At 41.9% G+C, this 25562-nt stretch overlaps 1 protein-coding gene across 4 annotated transcripts; it reads left to right on the plus strand.

The window, feature by feature from the left end:
- The first annotated feature begins 2663 nt into the window (after nt 1-2663).
- Nucleotides 2664-25070, plus strand: tcf3a (transcription factor 3a). 4 transcript variants are annotated; one of them, XM_076144623.1, is made up of 21 exons: nt 2664-3189; nt 6773-6868; nt 7284-7356; nt 11416-11489; nt 12466-12538; nt 13142-13182; nt 13293-13428; nt 13880-13929; nt 15081-15174; nt 15754-15890; nt 16030-16180; nt 16313-16371; nt 16478-16556; nt 17796-17872; nt 18018-18167; nt 18337-18445; nt 18605-18728; nt 19611-19679; nt 21575-21816; nt 22226-22372; nt 22502-25070. In XM_076144623.1, the coding sequence occupies exons 2-20, from the start codon at nt 6815-6817 to the stop codon at nt 22363-22365; spliced, it is 1932 nt and encodes a 643-aa protein (XP_076000738.1). In that variant the 5' UTR covers nt 2664-3189; nt 6773-6814; the 3' UTR covers nt 22366-22372; nt 22502-25070. The 4 variants fall into 4 exon arrangements, with proteins under 4 accessions (XP_076000738.1, XP_076000739.1, XP_076000740.1 ...); XM_076144624.1 differs by lacking the exon at nt 6773-6868 and having other exon boundaries at nt 2849-3189; XM_076144625.1 differs by lacking the exon at nt 19611-19679 and having other exon boundaries at nt 2850-3189.
- Nucleotides 25071-25562: the final 492 nt, after the last annotated feature.

Genomic DNA, 25562 nt, shown 5'->3' on the forward strand with positions numbered 1-25562 from the left:
AAAATGAGGAAAAATAACAGGATGGTATTGTGCCTTTATCTTTGCATCAAAACGAGTATGCGGTTTGGAGTTCATCGCATACAAAGACTCTACTGAACAAACACAAAATTACACTTTGATCCTCACAGATGCAAAAATCCTGTAAACGCAGCAGCTGTAAGACATCAATAAAATGTACAGAAGACGATACATAAAACATGAATAAGCATAAGAACATACAATGAAGCAAATGAGTTTGTTGAAAATGTGAGAGGCAACTGAAGGCATCAAAGAGACGACGGTTGCCTTGCGCACTGCTGCTTAACATTGAGAATGGCAGACTAGAGCCACCACAGGAAGGGGGAAAGATGTGTGCTCATTAGGAGTGATGTGGCTGACCCCTGTTGAGAGATATGTAGAGATGCTCAGGTATCTTGGCAGGGGGGTTGCAGCGGCAGAACGTTGTGTGTTATTTTGATATTTTTGGCAAATGGGGGCCTGAAGTTCACACACGAGCACACACTGTTGTTATTGCTCTTTCAGTGGTCCCTTGATGCTTGTATGTCTTCCTTTGTGGCACGTAAAATGAGAAAATGTATACATAAAATAAAAACAAATTAATCTCATGAAGAATGGGGGGAAAACAGCTGCTCTTGTCACCTTATATAGCCTAATGATTTCTTCATAAACCAGCAGCTTTGACTGTAAGTTCCAGAGCAGAACACAAACAGGCCATAAAATACTAGAATAATATATTTTTATTGCATGCAATTCCCTCAAACTTACCTTCAGGTCCATATTGACTTAAAATATTGAATTAATTATATATGTTTATAACAAAGCTTCATATGCAGAAAAAAGTCCTATTTGCCCCAGATAACAGGCCTCTTCCTGTGTTGGATGACATCATTGTTTCATAGCTACTGAACACTGCTTTAAAGCTTTTAGATCCTGTTTATTCACAAGATAACTAGTGATCCTTTCAGTGTGTGTCAAGATGTATGCCTGCCATCTCTTCGTGATAGAGGAAAATTCCATTTGTACCTGTTCATTCACAAGGTCACATCGACCATCCTACATTTTATATTTCTTAAAATTGAAATCCATCTCTCAGTAGATTCTAGATTAAGTATTGACAGTCCACTCAAATCTCAAATCTTTCAGTTTTTTTACTTTGATATACTAATATATAACCTGATATTTGTGTAAATACAAACAAGCTTGACACAAAAAACATATTTTATTGGAACAGCACAATCCCCTCATTGCTCTGTCTGGGTGTGAATACGCAACTGTATTTGTGTGTCTGTGTGAGGGGGGGGGGTGTATTTTTTTTACAGGAAACAGGAAACCAAAAGTCATAACAGGATGCCCCAAGTTTTCTTACTGTACCTGATGCGTGGGTGGATACACGGGGTAACCCATTTACAAAGGTATAGCGCTCATTTAGAAAAAGAGAGGTGGATGGGTGGGTGGAGAGGAGGGTGCACACTTTGGGGTGAGGAAAATGGAGTTCCACTCTAAATATAGCTTTGTAGTGTCTTGTGCCTTACCGTACACCTTGATGTTGTTCTGCTTCAGTTTGTCCTACTTTCTACACAGGCGACAATCCAAACATTCTTTGATGTTTGTTGTAGCACCGTGATATGATCACCTCCATGCTGCCATCTTTCCCCAGGTGTGCAAGGTTTGCAAGAGAATCTGTGACATGAGATCAGTTTTGTCGTAATGAGGTTGATCTGCTAACGTTGCCTAAAAGCTCCCATCCTTGTTACAAACCAGAGCTGAATTCTCCCAGAGTGTGACGGCTTCACAGTCTTACTCACAGAACTGCATCTGTCTGAGTGAAAATGTACAGCGTGTATTTCCTGTGAGTAAAATATCCCATGGTACGTTTTTGGAACATTTATTTACAACAAATGACAACATAGCCTGCCTTTAGGCACTCTAATAATGACATACAGGTGTATGCTTGAGTGCTTGCAGTGTATGCGTGTGAGGCTTTGAACCACAAAGTTGATGGTTGGCTTTTCTCGTAAAGGCCAGCACAGATGTTACCGAGGTTATTTCCCCTTAAACCAGTTGAGGTTTTCTCTAGAAAGTCGCACAACAAACACCATTGCTAACTGGAGTCATGTTTATACAACCATCAACTCATGAGAAGCAGCAGCACTCTGCCTCTCTGGAGTCTGTTTTGACAAAATGGCAGATTTTTATGTGATCCACTTATACACACTGACATCTAAAAAACATGTCGCTACTGTAATACCAAAGGTTTTTCCGACTTTGGATGAAAACATATAAAAATAAAAGGAAGGTTTAGAGAAAACTGTGATAACTTGTCTTTATTTCTTGTGTAGCTATTCATGGAAGGCCACACCACACCTAAGTTTCTTTTGACTTTACAATATGGCCAGTTAGAACCTTCTTAAATACTACACATGCCTCTCCGACAAACACACGCACATGCCCCTTTTTGTTTGTCTAGCAATACTTCCGAACAAAATTAAAATACTAGCACTCCGCAGGCTACATGATGCAGCCCTAAAGGCTGATGTGGAGAAATATTTGGGCGTCTCACTTGCCAATCACAGCTCGGTCGTTTCCTATTGGTCCGCCCTCCGATATTATCATTCCATCTCGTGTGGCTCACTCACTACTCTGCTGAGCATTCCGCTGTCCTCCTCCGCCAGCCGACATAGATCTGCGCGATTTGCCATCCGGGTCGTATCTTTTTCGCTTGCGGCTGCGAATTAGTAGCGTTTTATCGTAAACAAAGTCATCAATGTATACATTTGATGACTGTCAGACTCGCTTCCTTTGGTTCCTTCGTGCGTTTGAAATTGGACACCGCTGATGTTTCAGCGTCCATCTCCTCCCGTAGGCTGTGCCGCGGAGTGATACTCCGTTGGAACCGACAATGTGGAGGGTGTTAAAATGTCTACTAGGAAAATGAAATGCTCACAGATTCAACAACATTAAAGAAAACGGAGTTACACGAGAGTTATGGTCGGTTCGAGAGTCGTCGTGTCACTTTGGTGACGAAGAGATTATCGAAGCGAGGCGGCGGAGGAGTGGTTCATATTGTCCTTTTTCATCTTCACCAAGCCCACAGTCCGGACCACGGGGAAGGATCCTATCCCCAACTTTGTTTTTCTCTCCACTCTAGACCTTCATTTCCCCGGTCGGATGTCACATTACTCACTCCAGGTAAACATGCGGATAAGTACACTTTCTTACCGAGCATATGCGTGTCACACATACCAGTTTTACCGCGTTGTTACCGGAGTAATAATCAAGTTTAGGCTGCATCGTTCAAGTTGCAGAGTGCTTGAGCCGGGAAAAGCGGGTCCGGGATTGTCGTCCTCCTCCGGGCCTGGGCGAGCTCGCGGTGTTAGGACGGAGTATTGGCAGACTTCTTTGTTCAATGGACTGGAGCGTTACAACGCATTAGCACGCCACAACGCCGAGTTAACCGCGCTCCACTCGGGGTTTCATGTCTGCGCTACTGTTTTAGCGTTTTTCTGGAATAAAACGCGTGTATGCAGTAAAATACAGAGAATGTGTACTTGTTTTTGTAACAAATGTTCGAATGTAGCGGCGCAGCTTTCCACCTGTTATCCAATTGTTACTCTTTGCACGTATTGTAGTCAGTGTAGCTAACTGCTATCGGAACTATAAACCTGTTTTTGCCGTGATAAAGATGTTACTCGGAGTATATAAGCGGTGTTATTTTTACCCTCCGCCACATCTACAAACACTCGATGTAAGCGGCAGAAAGCAGCTAAAGCTAAATATACCAGCGGCTCGTGTAAGGTTATTAACCCATTTTGTCAATAGTTGTATGAAAAATTTGACTTTTTTGCGCTATTTAGTTTTTTTTGCCACCCATTCGAAACTTTGCCTGGTCGGCTCTTTGTGTTCATCAGTGAGGCGCCTTCAGTGTTCCCCGTGAGGGCAACAGGTTTTTGTTAGTCCTTTAACCTGTCCAACAGTTTGCCGATTAAAGTGTGACGTGGATTCAACATGTAGTGTAGTTATTTCGCTATTATTAAAGCTTTGCTCCGTATGTACAGGTCGATGGTGCTGGAGCCTAGACGAGCACAGAACTTCCATTTGTGAGGAGGGGCTACATTGCTCCCCCATTTTGACCTCAGCTCAGACACACAAACCGACGTATTATTCAGTGTCATCGTTGTGTTGAACCATTTAAAAACATTGCCACTCATTTCAATTTCCAAAATACGTTTTCTGCTTCTTTCCCACCCCTATTTAAAGTGTGTTTTTCTGTTTTTGTCATCATTTGACTCAGTTATAGACTATGTGTAAACGCTGTGAGAGTACTTGCAAGAGTACTAATTCATTACACTACGCATCACTGGCACAAGTACAAGATATATGACAAAATAACATCTATAATGTAACCATCTTTCCAGACATACTTAAGCTGTATGAGGTGATTGTTTGGCGTAGTACTATTTTGTTTTTTACAAGAAATAATGAAAACTTTATTGGCCAAATCTGCCTTTTTAATTTAACCAAATAATTTATTCAAACATATTTGACTAGGGTGCCTCACATGTGGTTATAAGACAGTTGTGACAAGGAGGCAGGTTCTTTGAATCAATTTACTGTATTGTCAAAGGTGGGAAGGACTAGATATAAAACAATAGAAAAGTTCGACATTAAATTAGAAGAAATGTATCTCTACAAATATATACACAAGCATATTATAAACTTGAATTAATAACACAGTGGTAAAATGTATATAACCAGTCAACCTGAAAACTATTTTTGCACTACAATCTCTTTTTACATTATGCCTTCCAACATACCGTACACACCTATACTGACATGCACTCATATATCCAATATTGGCTAATTAATATTGGCCCACAGATACAACAGTCAGGCTTTAGCCCAGCCACTCTGGTGGCTCACAATGTTGTGTTTTGTTGAGCCTGCCTGTTGATTTACCTGAAATGTGAGGCTGTAGTTTGTCGTCTTTTGTGTTAGTGACTTCCAATCAGTTTTGATGAGGTGTCTTTATGGAATAGCTGCTTTTTGCTATGTAGTTGTCCAGTGTTATATATATGAGGTTACTGCTTGACACAATTGTAAATAAAGCTGCTGAAGTAGGCCTTAATAAGTTGATTACCAATTAGCAGCATATCAGCTTAAGTATAAGTCTGTCACTCACCAGGCGAGTTTTCAAGGCAACATAGGCCGTTTATAGCAGGACAAAGGAACCACAGAGTTACTGCAATTCTGCCAGTACATCTTTCGCCAATGCTGCAAACATGTTTAACATCACAAGGGGAAAAGACTGCAAAATCACCACAACATATGTCAGACACAGTGAAATGCATTAATGGATAAGAACAGTGGTCACAAGTGGAACCTAACCAATACTGAAACGGAATATCTGCTTGACAGAACTACAACCTACAGCCTCAGAAGAGGCATATGGGGTTGAACCAACAGCTTTGCGTATCCCGGCAAAGACTAATGTTATGATCGTCACCAAGCTGGTATTAACTGCAGGGCTAGTGTATGTTACTGCAGTAAAAAAATATACTTGTGTTGATGGTTTCAACACCTTGACTGTATTTGCTTTGACATGGTGCAGAGTGTGACATTAGTGTGTATGTTTCTCTGAAAAGAGCCTGTAAGGCAGCTTGGCTTTTTGATGTGGATCAAACAGTGTGTGAGCCCAGGTGCTGTAGGACCATGAGCGCAATGAGGCCTGTGGCATAGCTGTGGTCACCCATGTTAGATGTGGCCTACCAAGGAAAGTCATACAACTGACTGGATTATTCATTATTATCTGGCCATTGCCCCTATGGTCTGTGGCAATGATGTGCTGCCTGAATGTCATTTATGTCCTATGTAAACCTAAGTTATCAAGGTTACTGTGTCATGGTAGAAAGATTATTCTAGTGTGTGTTATGTTCCCCGAAAAGCCGCTTGTGTGGTTGGGTGTGTTTGCACCATTGGCCTACCCATCTGTGCCAATTAAATGTCAACTTGAGCTCTTTTAAACAGCACCTATTGATTAGAGGGAGAGATTGATGTAAAAACAGCCCAGTAACATAAACGTAGACACCATTTTATTTACCCGCTGGATTGCAGAGCTATAGGGATGCAACAACATCACAAGACAGAGCTTTACAATGAAGTAAGGCAAGGCAACCACGTAGACGTTGTCTGAAAGTTCCCAGGTCAATTTTATTACCCAAGTCTCCTACTTGGACCTAAAATGTCCACTTTATTGTAAAACTGCTTCTTTGCGCTACAGTGGTTCATGGTGTAGTCATGGTGTATTTGTGAAAATGTAGCGGATGTTTATAGTGGACAGGTTGTGGTAATAATCTAAACTTTAGCCTTTGTTTTCACTTCCATACAAGTTGTTAAGACAATAAACTGGACTTGTTTAGAACTCGTGGGATTGTTTGTGCAGTTGCCACATGGTCTCTGTTGCAAAGAAGTCCCAAGCTTCACTGCTGTGTCAGGAAAGTTGATAGTTTTACCTTCATCATAACTATTGTCTTCTCCCTATATCTCAGCAATTAAGCCGCTCACTTAGATGTCATGATAGCTATTAAGAATGATCAACAACTTGAACATTAAATTAACTGTTCAGGCTGAGTGTGTCATATCCACATTACAAATCACGAGACGAAAAAAAAAATAGCATTTTTGATTTTGACTAGAACATTCTGTTTAAACAGAACAGTTAATCATCTTATAAGGGGGCAAAATATATTAATGTTGTCCTTACTTCTGCCTGTAGTAATTGCTGAGACTGAAAGGGCCAAGTGAACAGCAGCAGAGAATGGCTGCAGTGGGAACAGACAAGGAGCTCAGCGACTTGCTGGATTTTAGCGCGGTAAGGTCTCCAACAAATGCTTCAATTTGACCAGTATGCATCCCATACAGTTCGTGCAATGCTCACAAAATGACACAACAGGCCTTTTATTTTGAAGTGTGGAAGAGTTGTCTTAGGATGAAATGTGAATGAATCTGAGAGCTTCCATTAAAAGGTCAGTCAGAGGGTTTGACGGATTCCATTGCACCAATCAGCCCTTGCTTTACAACACTGTTGTCGTGTGTCACTTTGTTATCATTATCGCCTCCTTATTCACTCAGTTGAAGCAGGAAGGCTTAGATGGCTTCACAACCATGATACAGTAGCCCATTGGCTGAGCCGTCCCAGGGTAGTTTAAAGTTCCACCTCATCACCTTTTGCAAGTCGTCCTTGGGAATGCAGTGGTTTGTTTATTCTTTCAATGCTTTCATTTCAGATGTTTGCGCCCCCAGTTGCAAATGGGAAGAACCAGGCAACAACTCTTGGTAGCAGTCGGTTTGGAGGTTCAGGTAAGGAGAAGTAAACATTTTATTTTATATCCCCCATCAATCCCCAAATGCATTTATGCCTTCTTTTCTTTTCTTTTCTTTTTTACGCGGAATCTTTTTCTATCTGCACTACAATGCTCTCCAGGGTATTTCCTGACCCTGACGCATGGCAATGAGGGGGCTTTATAGCACAATCTTTCTCACAAATACTGCTTAGAAAAGTAATACAGCAGGAAATTGTTTTTGTGGTCATGTTTATCAAATGAGTTTGCTTTCAGATCAAAATCATTGAAAGGAGCCTCTGTAAAGACTTCCTAGTTATGTTATGTTATGTAGATCAGGCCTCGTCTCTTCCACGCTTCCTCATCCCTTACCGCTCGCCTTGCAGGTGTCTTTTCCCTCACCTTTTCAGCTGTTGCCATTCAATCACTTTCTACTGAGGGTGGGAGGACAAAGGCACATGGCGGGCGTTGATGGGAACAAGCCAATTAATCTCCTTTGCTTACTCTGTGAAAACGTCTATTCCCTTGTCCTGCAATCTCGCACCCTACTTTCCCCCCTCGCATAACTCATTTTCGGTTACAGCCATTATGCTCCTCATCAATTTAGCTTCACTTCTCAGCTTTGAAACCAGTTTATGGCTTACTCTAAACAGAAAACCTAGGGACTGAATCATCTTAAGATAACGCTGTTCCCTCTATTATCAGGAATCCTTATGGCCCGCTTGTATTGATGTCATACACAAAAAGTGTTCCACTTAAAAAGTCCTCATATTTCCATTTCTATCCCACTATGACAGATCCACTTGGCCCTTCACAAACCTTCTTCTCTCACCCTCATACCTCCAGAAGTGCAGTTGTCTTTCAGTGAGCAATAGAAATGAAACAGGATATTGAAGCGGAGATGAAAGATGAGGCAAACGATGTCTGGGTAGGGTACGGGGGCCCTGTGTCTTCTATTCACTTGAGGGCCACTTAGATGTTCTTTTGTGGCGGCAAGGTGCATGCTCACAAAGAGACACGTTGCTTATCAATCCAACGGCTGCCTGTGGTATTGTCTCTCAACCTTAAGCACAGGGCTGCACAGGGCGCTTTAGATACTCTGACAATGGGTAAGGTCAGAGCAGTACAGTGTCAGAATCGGGTGACATGCGATTTCACAGAGAAAGGCCACGCCTTAGCGTCTAAACCATGTCTCTCTATGCAAGGAATGGCAGTAAGGGCTTCATGTGGAATCTCTTACATTATTGTTTCTTATAAAGTTGTGTTGTGTGCCTGCCTTTTGAAGAGCAGCGGCCATGTGGTTTCCTTATGGAGTCAGTGAAATGCCTGTTTCCCCTGAATGGTAAATGTTTGGGTCTGTGAAGGTTCAACCTGTTTAACATCTGTGGCCCAGAGCTTCAGCGAGGACCATTTCACTTGTCTGTAACTAGTCGGGTAAAGTGATTTCCAGCGCGCCTCATTTTTTTGGTCAGTGGAAACCGAGAATGCTGAAATGTATTTTTAAACATTAGTATGGCCTGAAATGCAGAAGGGGCGGGGCTTCAAATTTGCATGAGATGTTCCAATTTCAGACACAGATGTGCTCTGTGAATCCCAAAGTCGCGAAAACGTTAGTGACGCAAACATTAGTTTTTAAAATTGGAATTTCTGTGTGCTTTTCTGCTCTGTAAATGAATAAAGCAGCAGAACAATTTTGTCTTCAATATTCACCAAATATGATATGTCTGTGTTAGTGATTTAGGCCACGAAGACTTTGTTTTGAGACAACTGTAATGAGTCACGGCTTACAACAACCAGCCCTGTGTTATTCTACATTGTTCAGTATTTCATTAATGTGCTCCGTCTCTGGGGAGTTGATCTGACATCATGCTTTGTGTCTGTGTGACTCACTTTGCCAAGGGAAGGAAGAAGGTGTGTGTGTGCTCAGTTGTAGGTGCCTGGGGCCGTATTCCTGTAAAAAAGCAAGACATGTCTGCATGTTTAGCCAATGTATGTGCATGAGTTTTGCTGGTGAAGCCTATGACTCAGGCTAGCTGGCTGTTTCCAGTATCTCTTCCTGTGTAATTATAGACTAGCCATGCTTAAAGGGGCGTTGTATGCTGGGAGGAAAAGTGCATCGGGGTTCACCAGAGAATTTGCCTGACGTTACTCACCCTTCTCTCCGCCTTTCTCTCCTCAGCCCTGCTTGTCTGGCTGATCAGTGGCACAGTCTTTGTTTTGGCACTTCTTGTGGCCCTAATAAAAACTGATTCTGTGCCATTTTGTCTTTCCCAAAATGGGCTTGTGATGTAGAGTTTAATATCTTAGTGCAGATCGATGCTAATACGTGTCAGGGAGTTTAGAATTCATGTTCGTAGAGATGTGTCTGGTGTTGGATCTTTTAAATAGCTCTCGGTGCCATTAATAGGATTCATGGTAGTGATTCTGAAAGCCTTTTCTTTTTATTTTCAGTTAAACAACCAACATTGTTTCTTTTGTCTGCTCATCAGCTCTGTTCATTAGACTGATTATGTGGGCTGAGTAACATTATTCTACAACATGTCTTGCATCGCTCATCCTCCCAAATAATTTACTAAGTTCTGTCATAATTGCTTCAAATTTGAGTGTTAATTTATAAGAACCCCTCTGTGAATTCTTCCATGCCATCAATCCCTTCAATGAAATGATGTCCCAGTTCCTTCATCACCCCCAACAGCACCACGCGGCTCGTCTGGAAAAGATAGCCTTATACAGGAAACGTCATGGAGCTAACTTCCTGCAGAGCTCAATGTACCGTTGAGCTACTATGGAACTGGGTGCCGTTAATTTCTTTCTTTTTCTGCTGCCTTAAAATCATCAGTCAATGAAAACACCACGCTGTTGTCTTACTAATTAGCTCTGAGTAATTTTTAACGTCAGTTCTACTTATGAGATGCTGCCTGTTCATTGACATGTAGGCACACTAGCTGTTTTGTTGCAGTACCGCCCATAGGAAAGCTGGTGTTTGTTGGACACGGCAACTGGCTTATGTCCTCATTACAGGATATACTTCTTGAATACATAATTGACTTTTCCTCTTTGGTCAGTCCCTTTGTGACGTCATCTACATGTCAAGTAACTAGCAGTCGCAAGTACAAAACATTGGATTTGAATTAAGTTGGAGACTTTTCTTATCTGGAACTTGGGTCCTGATAATATACAACCGACACAAATAGCTCTTGCTTCTCTTTCTCATCTTTGATTGACGTGGCGAGTGACAGTCAGCCATGCAGAGGGAACACGACATTGTCTCCTTCATCTCTTATTCTGCTGGTGTAGTGTGTATAGATCATAGTTGTCACAGCAATCTAGCATCTCTCAGCGCTCTGGACCCATCATTCTGTTCTACTGCTGATCCTGTCATGATTCTAGCCCGCCGCTCCCCCTCCCTTCTCCCCTCTCCGCTTTTTAATTAGACAACAAAACAAAAATATGAATATTCATAGCGCAGAGCTTCATTAATATGCACAATTATGCAAATCAGCACGCAATTAAGCTTCAGCTTTCCCCTAGAGATGGCGTGTTGCAGTATGAGAGGAGACTGAGAGAAAGGGGACGGGCAGGAATTTCTGCTTCACCAATCTTTAAAACCGCTCTCCTTTCACTCACATTCACCGAGCTGTAGTGCTCTGACCAGGGATAGTGTGTGTCATATATGTTAGATTGAGGCCTTCTGTCTGTGTTAAGGCAAAGGTATGAAAATGTGACAAAATGGGTGGGCTGTGAATGACTGTTGCCATGGAAAAATGTAAAGGAGTAGAGTGGGAGAAGGAAGAATGTTGACGATGATTCTGGGAGCCTCATACTGGGTGTTAATTATTCAAACTTCCTACAGCTCATATCCATGCTACGTGGCAGCGCTGTCACTGTTCTGTCTCTCTGTGTGAGTTGTGAAGTGGAGCACTTTGAGCAGCCTGAAAAAACATAGAACAAAGCAGGTCAACTTTACAACTCGCAATGTTAGACTGGATTTTGGCAAAACCAATGTGTAAATCCAGTGTAAGAATATGTCTGCCACAGAATGGTTAACAGGCCTAACCTAACTCTCTTGTCTTTGCAGGCCTAGATGAGAGGAGTGGGTCCAGCCCCTGGGAACCTGGAGAGCAGAACAGCCCATCTTTCAGCCAGGGAAGGGTAAGGCCAATACCTCATTGAGCTCATTGATCTAATTGATCGTGGCCATGCAGATGACATGCCACTGGCTTTGTGTACCTCAGTGAAACACCTCTTAATTTTGGCCGATCATGCTATTTGTGCCACTGCTTAATGGGGAATAGTGGAGAGGTGTTTCTGCATTTAACCATTCCCAAAGAACAGGAACGTTCGTATATGTTGATCCACGGCCGATATGCATAATTGCAAAAAACGGGCTCACATCAGAGGAGTCATAAAACCTTGAGCTGCTTTTGAAATTGGATTACATCATAAAGACACATTTTATAGAATATCTGCAGTATAACCTGTATGAACAGCATGTTGGAAGAGATATGTCCCATGATGAGCATTTGACTGTATTGGCATAAAGTGACACAACTGACCACAACCCCAGACTTGAGTTCCCCATATTCCCTTACACCCAGTCACCCTTAGCCTGCCATAAACTGAGGAATTATACCACAGTTTCTATAATTAATACCTCTTTCTTAGCCACGTTTACTCCCCCCAAGGTATTTTACACATCAGTATCATAAATCCATTATCTTTCAGTGTGAATTTAGGTTGCCTCACTTGAGGATTGCCAGTGCCGTCTATGTGAGTAACACATGTTACCAGGGTTGTTGTGTTTGTGAAGAAACTGGTCATGACTGTGTTGATTTACTTTGGATATTTGCCATGTTGGACAAATATAATACGACACATTATTGCAATATTATACACTCTGTAGTATAGTACCTGAGTGATTAAAACAAATATCTAGCTACAAGTGTTGATGATATGAAAATGACAAATACTTCTAATCCCTACAGTTTGGATAACACACATTCTCCGCTCTACATACGCATGACATGTTTGTTGTTTAAGGCTCGCTGCTTTGGTGTTCAATGAGTATAATATACTTGATTTTTGTGCTAAATAGCAACTCCTGAAGCTTGTTCTGTTTTCCCTCCAGGGTTATGGAGAAGAAGGTATTTACAGTGAACAAGAGGGGATGGCTTCTGCACCCATATTTGGATCAGTTGTTGGTAAGGAAGTTTACATTTTAACAGTTTTTAATTGTAAATCTAATGCCTACATTCACCTCATAGGGGAAATGTAGCGCCCATGTAGCACTAAAGAAGAGGGAGCATGCATGTTTAAATATCCCAGTGTATACTGATGGTGTATATGTAAATAAGTGACCTCTCACAGGTTAGGCACCAATGCATCATTTCAGGACAATCCATATTAATGGTTTGTGGTGATGAATGAGGGGAGCTGGGTAACCAGGGATGAGGTGGAGGAGGGGTGTGTGTGTGTGTGTGTGTGTGTTAGGGGGAGGTTAAGGGCACCCATGCACAAACAGGGCTCCCCCTCGGGATTACCCCGGCCTATAGCTGTCCTCCGTTTTAAGTGTCAAGGGAGGGGGAACAGAGGTTAGGCGCAATTGCCCCTGAACCGTTTATAATGGGCCAATTTGTTGTTGTTTTGCTGTCCAGAGCTATAAATACCACACATCATATACACTCACACAGCAGATGGGAGGCACCCAAATGGAGAAACGGGAATGGCCAGATTGTGATTTAATGTTGACATAAAGCCCAATTTTCTCGATGATGACCTGATTTTTTATTCCTTTTTACAAACAGGCAAGCCTGATCGAGGACAGTACAACTCATTTCCAACACAGGTAAATCAGTCGGCAAATGCAGAAGTTTTGTTTTCCCCGTCTCTCATTATCTTTAATCATTGTTCCTTTTTATGCACAATGTCTGTCTGTATTCCTTTACCCCTCTCTAGCCGGGTTTTATCCCTAGCGAGATGCCCATGCCCAGCCCTGACGCCATGTCTCCGTCTGGCCTGAAGTCCAACTCCCAGTTTTATCCCTCTTATGAGAGGGGCAACCCTCGGAGGAGATCTTCACAGGAAGCCATTGGTAAGACAGTAGACAGTTTTTTGGAACAAATATTAAAAAATAATTTGGAGTTCACAAAAAAACACAATGTTCACGTCAAAGCCATTTTAGCAGAAGTTCTTTATCTTTGCTCTGATTTATATTTAAATGCATGTCTATTATCACTTCTCCTGATGAGGTTTTAACAGTGTCTGAAGAAATAAGCTTACTTCTGCTTTGCAAAAGAAGGAAACCTCATTGAGTTCTCGGTGAAGAGAAGTTGACGTGTAACGTCAGACAAGAATACATTTAGATGAGGCATTAATGAGTAGTCACATCGACAGATGGATAGATTACAGGACTGAGGGAAGGGAGCTGCAGAAAAGAACCTCTTCATCTGTGCATTATATAGTCAGTGCTTCTATAAGTTAAGAAGTGTATGTGCGTAAGCATCTCTCACTCCTTCTGTTTCTCTTCCTCTCCCTTCTCCCAGAATCACACCCAAAAAAGATCAGAAAGGTGCCCCCCGGCTTGCCCTCCTCGGTGAGTACCAACATCCATCCAAACTGTATATCAGCTATTGCAGTCAGTCCAATGGAGCCAATGGTCACAGATTTCAACCATCCACTCTGCATCTTAAAGTTTTTCTTTGCCAGAAGAAGTAGAATAGCAGCAATGCCTGCACCTGTGTATCTGCACTACTGAGGTCAAACCTGTGAAAACAATTCTGCTCATTTACTTGGTCACTCCTTTACAATATGTGTTTATAGTGTGTTGTATTTGTAGGCCTCTACTTTATGGCCACATATGGCCCCAGCCATGTATCCTTGTTAGATCACTGAGGGGAATGTGTGCTGAGGTTTTATCGTTCTTACTTTACCTCTTTTTTCCTCCCACACTCTGGGCACTCTATTTCCTCCCATACTCTGTTTCTTCCTTCACCCTAAGCCTCCTCCTTTTCTATCCCCCCCACCCCCTTCCACCGCCTCCACCCCCACCACCACAAACAACAGCCCCCCCCCTTTCTCTCTCCCTCCCCCATCCCTCTATCCCAGCTGCCAGTGGAGTTGGCTGCCATCCAGGATTTGGCAGATGGTTCAGTAATTAGGAGTGCATCTCTCTCTTCCCTCTTCTCCTCTCCTCTCTTTTTCCTCCCTTTTCTCTCTGGTTAATCAAATTACAGAAAAAAACTTCAGTCCATGTGGACTTGATTTTTTTCAGTAGCAGTTTGATACTTGATTTTAATCTAGAATAGTGTTGATTGAGAAGAGTATATTGCTTCCTTTATACCCATTATAAGCTTTAACAAATGCAAATTAATCCCCCATTCTTTGGTATCATTTCACTTTGTTAAGAGTGTGATTTATGTATCTGTAAACCATTTTCAGCATGTTTCTGTAAACGCCTTAATGAGACACTAGACATGGCCCAATAAATCCCCTGACACTGCACATTCAATACATACTCCTCAATACCACAGTCTGCTTAATAGTTGCGACAGACTCTTATCAAATTAGGTAGTAAAGTCAGATAGTAAAAATAGATTCTTGCCTAGGAGGGGATGTGTGCCGTAAAGGCAGTGGCACTGTGAAACTCATTTAGTGCGTTTAGCTGGTTTTCTGTTTTTTTTTAATTCTTAGAAATCCCAGTTTAATGATAGAAGTCATTAATGCAACAAATGTTGTCATTTGCAGGTTTATGCATCAGCCTCAGGTTTTAACAGAGACAGTGCTGGGTACCTGGGATCCAAACCTGCAAACGTCTACCCATCATTATTCTACATGCAAGGTCAGAATAAAAGTGTTTTGCATTCACAATCTTCAGTTGTTCATTGTATCGGGTTTAAAGGGTAAATCTAAATGTATGCGTATAGTTAACCATATCACACACCTGTATAGGTGGCGGCGACCTGGTAATTTCCTTTATAGACCATATGTTCTAGAACAGGGGTGGCTAACTGTAATGCATGTGTTTGTGTGTGTGATATGTAAGGGGGGGTGCAAGACACATTTCAATTTGTGTGATTGCGTGTGATTTGATCGTGAATTGCATGTCATATGACAATAAAAAGTATCTTATCTTATCTTAACCCGTCAACATTTCTAAGAGCGGGGGGGGGGGGGTCAGTTTGCGCTGCGATGGGCAGCTCTGACAGGGGGGGTTGCTGTACCTGTGAACCTAGGTACTATAGCTGTGTCCCAGTAAATACCCAGCAGTTGTGTCTGGGTTTTGAATGGTGCCTCATGGTTGAATGAAGTTATCACAATAATGTGACATGTCTCATATGTGAGTCCCATTGTCTTTCATCTCCTGTGGTTTCCCTTACCCCTCTTCCTCCCCATTTTTCCTCTGAATGCCCCCTGACAGAAGGCCTCCACCCACCCTCCGATCCATGGGGCTCTGCCGGGTCGATGGTTCAGCCTGGTTATTCTGCCGTGCTGGGGAACACCCCCCATTTGAGCCAGCATGGTCCCTTCACTGCCATCAATCCCCAAGACAGACTGGTGAGCTCTGCCTTTTCACTTTGGGCTTGTTGTTCTGTGAAGGCATAATGAGGCCTTTACCGGTAGTGACTAATGCATCCTTAAAGGCTTCTGTCTTGATGTGCATTTAAGTCCGTGTCTGGGTTTCATTTCTTTCAAGAAACGCCAGCCACTGCCCCTATCTCCCCAAAACTTCCCCCTGCATGGCAGCGAGGTGAATGGGACTCATCCCTCCGGCTTCCACTCCGGCTCCAGCAGCTTCGGAGTCCCAAGCCACACACCCCCTATTGCCGGCACTGACACTATTATGGGTAAAAGCTTTATGAACAGTGCTCTTATGTTTTCACTCTATATTCTAACAAAGCTGAATCTGTTAATGATTATAAATTATGATTAAAATGTTGTTAATATGATTAAAATTAAATATGTTCTTTTTCCTCAAGGCAATCGAGGATCAGCACCTGGTAGTTCAGGTGCTGAGATTGGAAAAGCTCTGGCATCAGTAAGTGAAATATGCTCATAGTGTTACCAACCACTTGTTCTATGATACTATACAGTGTTTGTGCAATGTAGTATGTTGTGAAATTAAAAAAACACTCTTCTCTCAGATCTATCCCTCAGACCCCAACAGCAATGCCTTCCCTCCGTCCCCGTCCACTCCTTCAGGCTCACCCCAGGCCGTATCAGGTGTGTGTATAGCTGCAGTCATTTCTCTTCAGAGCTCAAGGTCACTCTGTTGGTTGAACTTGTGTTTGTTCAACACAGGGTATTGTCTTCATCCTGACTAAGCCTGAAAGATTTATCACAACAGTGTAGCTCCATCTGTTGGAACAAAGGTAGAACTAAAATACTGGGTAACATTCTAATTTTGTGTAGAGAGTAAAATTGTGTTCCAGTTCCTGTGCTGATAATTATGACATAATGACATGGTGTAATGATGATTATGTCTATACAGTCTGACACGTGCCTCCTCTGGTCACCTCTTTGGTTTCTGTTGCTCTTGTCAGTAAGAAATTATAAAAATTAGTTTTTCTAACAAGACACACTAATGATGGAAAATTGTTGGAAAAAGCTGAAATAATACATAATCAATGGAATTAGCCACAGTTACAAAAAGCAGCACGTCTACCTAACCATAATTTGATCAGATTTAGAGGTGAGTCGAACTTTTTCTTCTCATGTCATGTCTTTGCTAAGAAACAAGTTTATTTTAATTTCTTTTTCAGATAAGTAAGATTAGAACCAATTTTGTACATATGACAGGCATAGTAACAATTACTTAAGTGTAACGTGATGGCACAGTTCCCCGCCACAGCTAAACTGTCACTTGCTCTTTCAGACACACACACACACACACACACACACACACACACAAACACAACCACACACACACACACACACACCGACACACACACACACCATTCAAATATAACTTGTGAAAGAGGAAGTCAAAATACGGGGTGGGGCATTTAGTTAATGACTTTGTTCATCACACAGATTTTACATCAAATAGTAAAAAGAACATACTTTTAAAATAGGATATAGAGTATACATTATTTTGCAACTGCCTATTTCCTTTATACTGTGTCCTAGTATTTAGAAAATCGTAATTGTAATAAGAACTGTATGTGCATCGCTTTAACATTTCTTACACAGTAAAACTTTACAATAAAGAACATACCATTTATTTGCTACAGTTTTTTAAGTAGATCTGAACAGAAGATCTTTACAATGCCAGTAGTCAGTAGTGGTCCTTCATTCACCAATCTAAACCTCTAGTGACTAAGAACAGCTGCAGTGCTTGTGAACAAGAGATTAATAGGACTCAAAAATCTATTACTGTCAGTTCATATGTTCACAAGCTCACTCAATAAGTTATGACAAATCAGTATAATGTGAGTTATCTTACAACATCTTTCTTCCCAGGTTCTGCATCCCAGTGGAACAGACCCTCTGCCCAGCCTACACCTTCTCCCAACTTTGAGGGTGGAATTCAGGCCATGGTGAGCTATCTCATGTCTTATTCGTTTCCATATCAGCTTTACATCAAAACTATTGCACCTACATAGCAGTAGTAGGAGAAGCAGACTGCAATCATTCACGGATCACCTTCTGTTCTGCCATTTGTCCTCACCTTGTGAAATGCAGGACCGTCTGGAAGAAGCCATACATGTTCTTCAGCGTCATGCCAGTGGGCCAGGACTTGCTGACTTGCACAGCCTGCTCACATCTGGAATGGGGTTACCACCGGCAATCAACAGTTCTGGGCTGGGACTGGCCAGTCGCCTGCCTGGATTGGTGAGACTGATGCACTGTCACATTGGAAAGCTAGACACAAATGACTGCACAGAGTTCAATTAAACTAGACACTTCGGAGTGGTGTCACTGTATTGTTTCCGTTGTGTCAATATTAAAGCCTTTAGCAAGATAACATAATCACTGTTCATGTTAATTTGTTGTGATGAAGGTTTCCAATCACCACGAAGACTCCGGTCTGCCATCCAGTGGAGGACTTGTGCATGGCCATCATGGCTCTCAAAATGTCCAGCCAGGCTCCCAGCCTGAAGGCTTTACTGGTAAGTCGGTTGTTCTGAGCTCCCTTATTGCTTGTGTGCAGTGAACACTTCAGAAGAGAAGTAGTATTTATCAACTCTCAAAGTCAAAGGGCTGTTTCATTGTATTTATTTAATCTACTGTGAATACTCAGCACCTTTATTCCTGCGTTCCACCTGCAGGTCTGCCTGGTAGCATAACTCGTTCTAGTGGAAGTGACATCAAACGGGAGGATAAGGAGGACGATGAGAACAGCTCCATCGCTGACAAGTCAGAGGATGAGAAAAAATCTCGCATGCGAACAAGGTGTCTAAAACGTTTTCTACTTAAACACACACACGCTCAGTTACACAAGCTTGAGTCATGTACGTCTGCAGTGGTTCATGTGTCAAGAAAAAAATCTTACAACCTGCCAACTTATTTCTCTTCATAGTCACTGTTGTCTTGCCTAATTGGAGAAAGGAAACGGCTGTTATATTAAATTGGATAAGATTTCAGTTTAGTTGCATCAGTCTCAACGATGTTACTACATTTAAAGACTTTTTTGGTAATGTTGCGACTTAAAGACTGCGTTCAGCAATGTGAATCAAGTCTTTATAAACTATAAGTAAATGCATTTGGTGGAATGTTACATTTTTCATGTTATGTTCACTGTATTTACATGCCACTTAAGAAGTAAGATTGATATACTGAGCGAGCAGATGGAGATACTGTACTATGCAGCCTGCCTCCCACTCTGCCTTGTCTGGGACTTCGTTTCCAAACATGTCTTTGAAAACAATTAATAGAAACATTGACTCCTCAGTTCACACATCCTCAAAACACGAACATTGAATTTTGCTGGCATGTTCTCAATAGGTTGATTTCTAGACACACAGCGTAATTACAGTGGATTTCCAAGACTCGTGATAATTATTTAAAAATGTGAAGGTGCTTTATAGCCTTATAGATCCATCAGGTATTAAAAAAGGACTTAAAGTTGAATGTAACTAAGTCACCATCACAAACACTGCTACAAGTGTAGGTAAGATTAGGATACACACTAATCTCACCTGCATACGTCCACCATATTGAGTTATTGCTATTCATAGGAAAGTTAACACATTATCACTGGAAGGTTATTTTCAGTGAACTGTACCCATACTCTTGTCTCCCTCCCCCCTTCATCTGCCACTCACTCTTCACTAGTCCTGATGAAGATGATGACGATGAAGATCTGCCAGTGGAGTTTAAGGCTGAACGGGAGAAAGGTCGGAGGTTGGCGAACAACGCCCGCGAGCGGCTGCGCGTGCGGGACATCAACGAGGCTTTTAAGGAGCTGGGCCGCATGTGTGAGCTCCATATGAGCTATGAGAAACCCCAGACCAAATTGCTCGTGCTGCAACAGGCTGTTAACGTTATTCTCAACCTGGAGCAGCAAGTTCGAGGTCAGTGGGTGTCCAGGGAGAAAGGAAGAGGAGGGGAAGGGCCCGTTTGCCACCCACGGCTCCCACATGGCTTCACTTCCCTGCTCCTCCTGTGTCCTGTTACTCAAAGATTACATTTTCTTTCCAGTAATGTAATACTTAGTGTAATTCATTGATATATGCCTTTTTATAGTCTTTCTAACAATTTATATCAATACAAACAGTTTGATCATATTTTGATTACAATTATCCTCAAAATAAGGACACAGGAGGAAGAAATGAAGCTGTGTGAGAGTGATTTAACACTCATTCTCCCCTTAGTCTTCCAAGGTTTTTGTCCTCTGGTAACACATACAGGAAAGCAGGCTGCCGTCTGTCCTCATGCTGTATGTGTTGGCTGTCTGTTTCCATTGTGTTAGCGCTTCACTCTCTCCCTCACCCTTCAATGGATTAACGCATCTTCTATGTGCCCTCATTTGCTTTACCGCTCAAACCTCATTACGCTTCTAATTAATGTTGCTTTATAGACTTTTTTAGACTTTTTTTTTCTCGGAAGAGATTACTTTGTAGTCGATTTCTCCTCCACGATGTCTCCTCCATTGAGTTGTGGTGACTTTTTTATTTCTGTACTCGCCTCACACCCTGCTTGACTGACATTTAGAGTGGATAAGACACAGGTTAGCATGTAAGCAGAAGCTGTCTGTCATGTGTATTAACACCCGCCTCTCCCCTCCCCTCCCCTCCAGCTTGGTTGCAGTGCCTCTGTGCTGTACGTCCTGGCCTTTCAGTTGTTCAACTTTTATTTTGCTGCCCTGTTTTTGATACAGACTTCCCCATTTCTGCATTCCTTCCCAAATCTCTCTCATTTTCCCTTTGCAGACAGCAGCAGTGATCTACTCTCCCTCACTCTCAGATAAATACATCTCCTGCGGATGTATTTATGCCGTCTCTCTCTCTCTCTCCCTCTCTCTCTCTCTCTCTCTCTCTCTCTCTCTCTCTTTCTCTCTTTCTCTCTCTTCAGCTTTATCTTCATGGCCCTTTCTATGTGCTGCACTTGGCAGAGGGTTTTGCTTCCTCCCTCCCTCCTCATATTTCTCTCATTATGTTGGACAGTCCCCTTAATCCCTCAACTTCCATCCTGGACACCAATGACCAAAAAGATAAACTCCTTACGTTGGTTAAAGTGGAGGATATATTTATTAGCCCTGGTCTCTCAGGTGGACAGTTGTGTCTTGGCTTTAATATTTCACTTTAGCATGAAGGACTTTGTTCAGTCTAATGTCTTAAAGAAACTTGACACATTTCAGATTTTACTGACCAATCTTTAAATATATTTTTGGATGAGTAGTGCCTTCTACAAAACTAGGATATGACTTTTTATTTATTTATGTAGAGGTGTGCTATTAACACCTTATAGATCAGAGGAAGACTTGACTTTGATTTCACCCCTCCGTTCGCTCTCCTGTAACGCAGCACTACTCCACTGGAATCTTCTTTCAACAATATCCCTGATCACTTCCTGAGTGTTTAAGGATTTAAGACTTGTATCGTGTTTAAACATGCATAGAAGATGGTAAAAATACTTGACAAAGAAAAACACATTTCTTAATTCTTCTAAAAAAGATTCCTGGCTATCTAGTTGAAGAGGGAGATTAACCAAGTATAACTGCACCTTTAAGTGTAGGATCAGTGAGGGTTGTGATTTGGGTGTGTTAACAAACCCCTCCAACCCTCTCCTCCTCCTAGCTGCAGTGTTGTCTCGGTGACTGATGAGAACCTGACTGCTGAGGAGAAGGAGCAGAGGGAGCGTGAGCGCCGCCAAGCTAACAACGCTAGGGAGAGGGTGCGCGTGCGTGACATTAACGAAGCCTTCAGAGAGCTGGGCAGGATGGTTCAGGTCCATCTGCAGAGCGACAAGGCCCAGACCAAGCTCACCATCCTGCAGCAGGCTGTCCAGGTCATACTTGGCCTGGAGAAGCAGGTGCGAGGTAGGTCAGCCCAAACAGGAAGGTCCCCCCCACCCCACCCGTCAGTCTGATCCACCGAGGCCAGCAGCCATGTCTTCCAGAACAGGAGAGGAAGCACCATTCATCCAACCGTAGGAAAATCTCTCCTCACTCACTGTGTAACAACCACTTTAACTTCCTCTTCCCCGTTTTCCTGTTTCACCTGGCAAAAGTAAAGAATGAGAAGAAAGGGAGTGTAGTGGAGGAAGTAGAGCCCTGCTTATCTGCCAAACTCCTGCAGTTCACATCCTACTGTCCTCTTCACTTTTTTCTTTCCCTTTTTTACCCCCCTGAGTTTTTATTGACCATTGTCCTCTTCAGTGCTAATCGCATGTAATAAGCTTGTCTTCTTTCTTGATTATATATTGACTGACATGTCCTCTCTTCAAAGAGCGTAACTTGAACCCAAAGTCTGCCTGTCTGAAGAGACGAGAGGAGGAGAAGGTGTCGGGCGTGGATCCCCAGATGCAGCTCGGCGGGGGTCATCCTGGTCTAGGAGGCGATGGACACAACCCTGTCAGCCATATGTAACTCCTAGGTCAGTAGGCAGAGTGTGTATGACTCCAGAGTGTTCATGTTACAAAAAACACCTTCATTCTTTCACTGATTTTACTCTGTGGTTCTGATGTACAAGGATACTTACTGGTTTTTGTTACTTCTCTTCCAGTTACCAGTGATTGTACAGCCCTTAGAACACGTGGCCTTAAACATGTCATGCATCTCAGTGTGTGTTCATCGACTTTTGGGAGGACACACGCCCACACACACACCTCATTACCGACAGAGCAGGTGGCCACATTCCTGACCATGAATTCAAGAGAAACAAGCACAGTCAAACAGAAAGAGAAAACAATGTGTTAAACTTTACATAACAATACTTTGAACTGAGGACACTGGTTTGGTGACAGTGGACATTGACTTTTCCTATGATCATGTTTTTGTAAGACATTTTTAAAGTTGCTTTATATGTTGGGAGCAAAGCTTGTTTGGATCAAATAGAACCTTTGGATCAATCGCTCGTGTGAGCACAGTTAGGATTCTGTATCCTTCGATAGTTATTCGGCATTCCCATCTGAAAGTTGGTCTTACGTGCTTTCCAAGCAAAGAGAACACCTGGGTATACGTATATCACGTCTGAACAATACCTGTTAAAACGGCCTAATGCATAGTGTTTGGGTAAAATACAAATGCCGTCATTATTTATCTTCTCATATCATGACTGAATTACAGATGTAGTTTTGGGGACATCCAGGCATGCTAGCAGCATTTGAAAGACCGGTAAATCAGAGCAGACTCCTCTCTTTGGCATGCTGGTAGTTTCTGGTTGTCGTTTTATTTTGTTGCTTTGGCTAAAAAAAAAGTTGCCACGGTCACTGATCATCGTGTGATGGGCGATTGTTTTCCCCATGGATCCCTGGCTGCGCATGTCACTGCCATGCAAGTGGAACGGAAAGACTGCCGGAGAGAAACCCAACGCTGATGTTCATAAGAGCAAAAACTGAACGCAGGCACGGTGAGGCCGAGTCACGTTTTTGCAGAGAGGGGAATCCCAAGCCTCCGTCTGTGAGGCTGTTGTCGGACTCCAGCATACAGGACGTGGCCGTGATCACTGCTCGCATCACTCAAGAGAATGAGTTTAGTTCCTCGCAGCTGCAAACCTTGTAACTGAAATGTAGTCAGTATGACATCTGCTGCCTGTGTTGAATCATTACTACAGACACTGTTACAGCAAGGTGAACAGGTGACAGTAAGTGTCGGAGCAGTCTGCATTTTGGTAAACGACATTTTGTTGTAAGAGAAAAATGGAAATACGAGTATTTAAAGGGATTGTGAGTGTTACTGCTACCTTGTGGAGAATTTAACAAATTGTCATTGACTGACTTGTTTTGGTTGTTGCTCTGCGTTGTGGGGCATTTCGTGTTGTGTTTTTTCCCCTCTTGATCAATTTCAAAGAGTGTTTGTATGGATCTTCCTTTTGTAGAATTGATTTAACATGTTTTTTTTGTTTTTTTTTCACTTTGTAAGATAGTTGTATGAGTCTTTTCTTTATTGGAATGCTTTTGTCCTTTTGTTTACATTATTAAAATGTAAGACGACTCTCAATTTAGATTCCACGAACAAAGTGAGGTGATTTTTTTTGTGCCAGGTGCTTAGATGTTAGAAATGACAAAATGATCTGGCTGTAACATCACATGTTGTGATATATATATTTTTTGAATACCTGTATCGACTCATACCCGTTCTGCCATTCTGATAATTAGAACATTCAGAGAGATAATCTGATAGACCTTCGTAGTCAGCACAGCCCTTTCTCACAATTTTCAGTCATTCTAAGATTGTCAATTATATTCACGTGTGGCGATCTACACAATCTGCAACATACTTCTGTTTCATCCTGATATGAATCATAAAATGAATCAAAAAGAGTGGCCTTAAGTCATTTTCCTGACTTTGGGAGTTTTGATAATGGTTACTCACTTGTGCCTGACTACTTCACTGCTACATGGTGGATGATGTTGCATTTGAGGATTATAGGTTGTACCTTTTTATAACACATATGTATAAAAATATATATTTGGGAAACAGTGTGTCAGAACATCTAAAGGAAAACTTAAATGATGCTGACCGCTTCAGTGTCTGTGTGTAACCTGACATCTGCAACTCTGTCGATGATATGATGTTGAAAAAAAATTGTACTTAAAATTTCTCATCTATTACATACTGAATTTGTTAAAGGAAAATGATTTCATGCTTGACTGGCATGTGCATTGATATGTATGTACAGCTGTATGATATGTCCTTATCAGATTTATCATTGGAAGCTGATAATGGTATGTTACAGTATTTTGTTTACCGCTACGTGTCATTTTGTCAGTTGATTTCATTATAGCAAATCTTGCCCCTTGGACTTGACAGAACACAATTTTCTTATTTTCTGTCACTCTATCTCCCCCCTAGATGATGTGGTCTTGATGGAATACGTTTCATTTATACCTAAATACCCATTGAATTTATCCAGAGGAGTGAAAAAATTAGGAAAGCCTTTATGTCCTCCACAATAGACAACCGGCTACAAATCTCACTGTCTTCAGTCATGTTTGGGGACATTATGTATGTAGGCTATGTCCTCAAAGTGCCTCCAGTTTCATATTTTTTATATATAAAGTAGATATTGAGAACTGTTGTGTATATAACAGTAATGTAGCAATAAATGTGCCATTTTTAATAACAAAATATACCTGTATATGTTGTCTTTTATTTCATACTCTACACTGTGCCTGTGTAATGAAGGTTGAAGATATTTTCACTTTTTTATTTTCTGCAGTGACCAATCAGAAGTCCTGGGATAGGTTTGGATTTGCAGATGATCAAGCACTTAAAGACAACTACAAAGAGATTAGACACCAGACTTCAACTATGTCACTGGAAGTAGATTCATTTAAACAATTTTAGCTGACATTACAAGAGAAATGTTATATTGAATCCTGTAAAGACAAATCTAATAGACTGTCAGATTGGTAGACACCAGGGGAAGGATTGAGTGATTGTTTTGCTAGTCATGATAGACTCCCAACTCTAATCCAACACATGACCACACAATTTATTTAATCGAGGCTTGACTTTAGGTAAACATTGGCTTGACCCCAGTTGGAGACAGATGAAGAGACTGGGACATAGACAGAAATATGATGGAGAAAGACATGCAATGGTAAACATGAGTGGAAAAT

The sequence above is a fragment of the Genypterus blacodes genome, unplaced genomic scaffold (assembly GCF_046128005.1).
Source record: "Genypterus blacodes isolate CSIRO-AG114 ecotype Tasmania unplaced genomic scaffold, CSIRO-AGI_Gbla_v1 ptg000029l_1, whole genome shotgun sequence".
Classification (NCBI taxonomy): domain Eukaryota; kingdom Metazoa; phylum Chordata; class Actinopteri; order Ophidiiformes; family Ophidiidae; genus Genypterus; species Genypterus blacodes.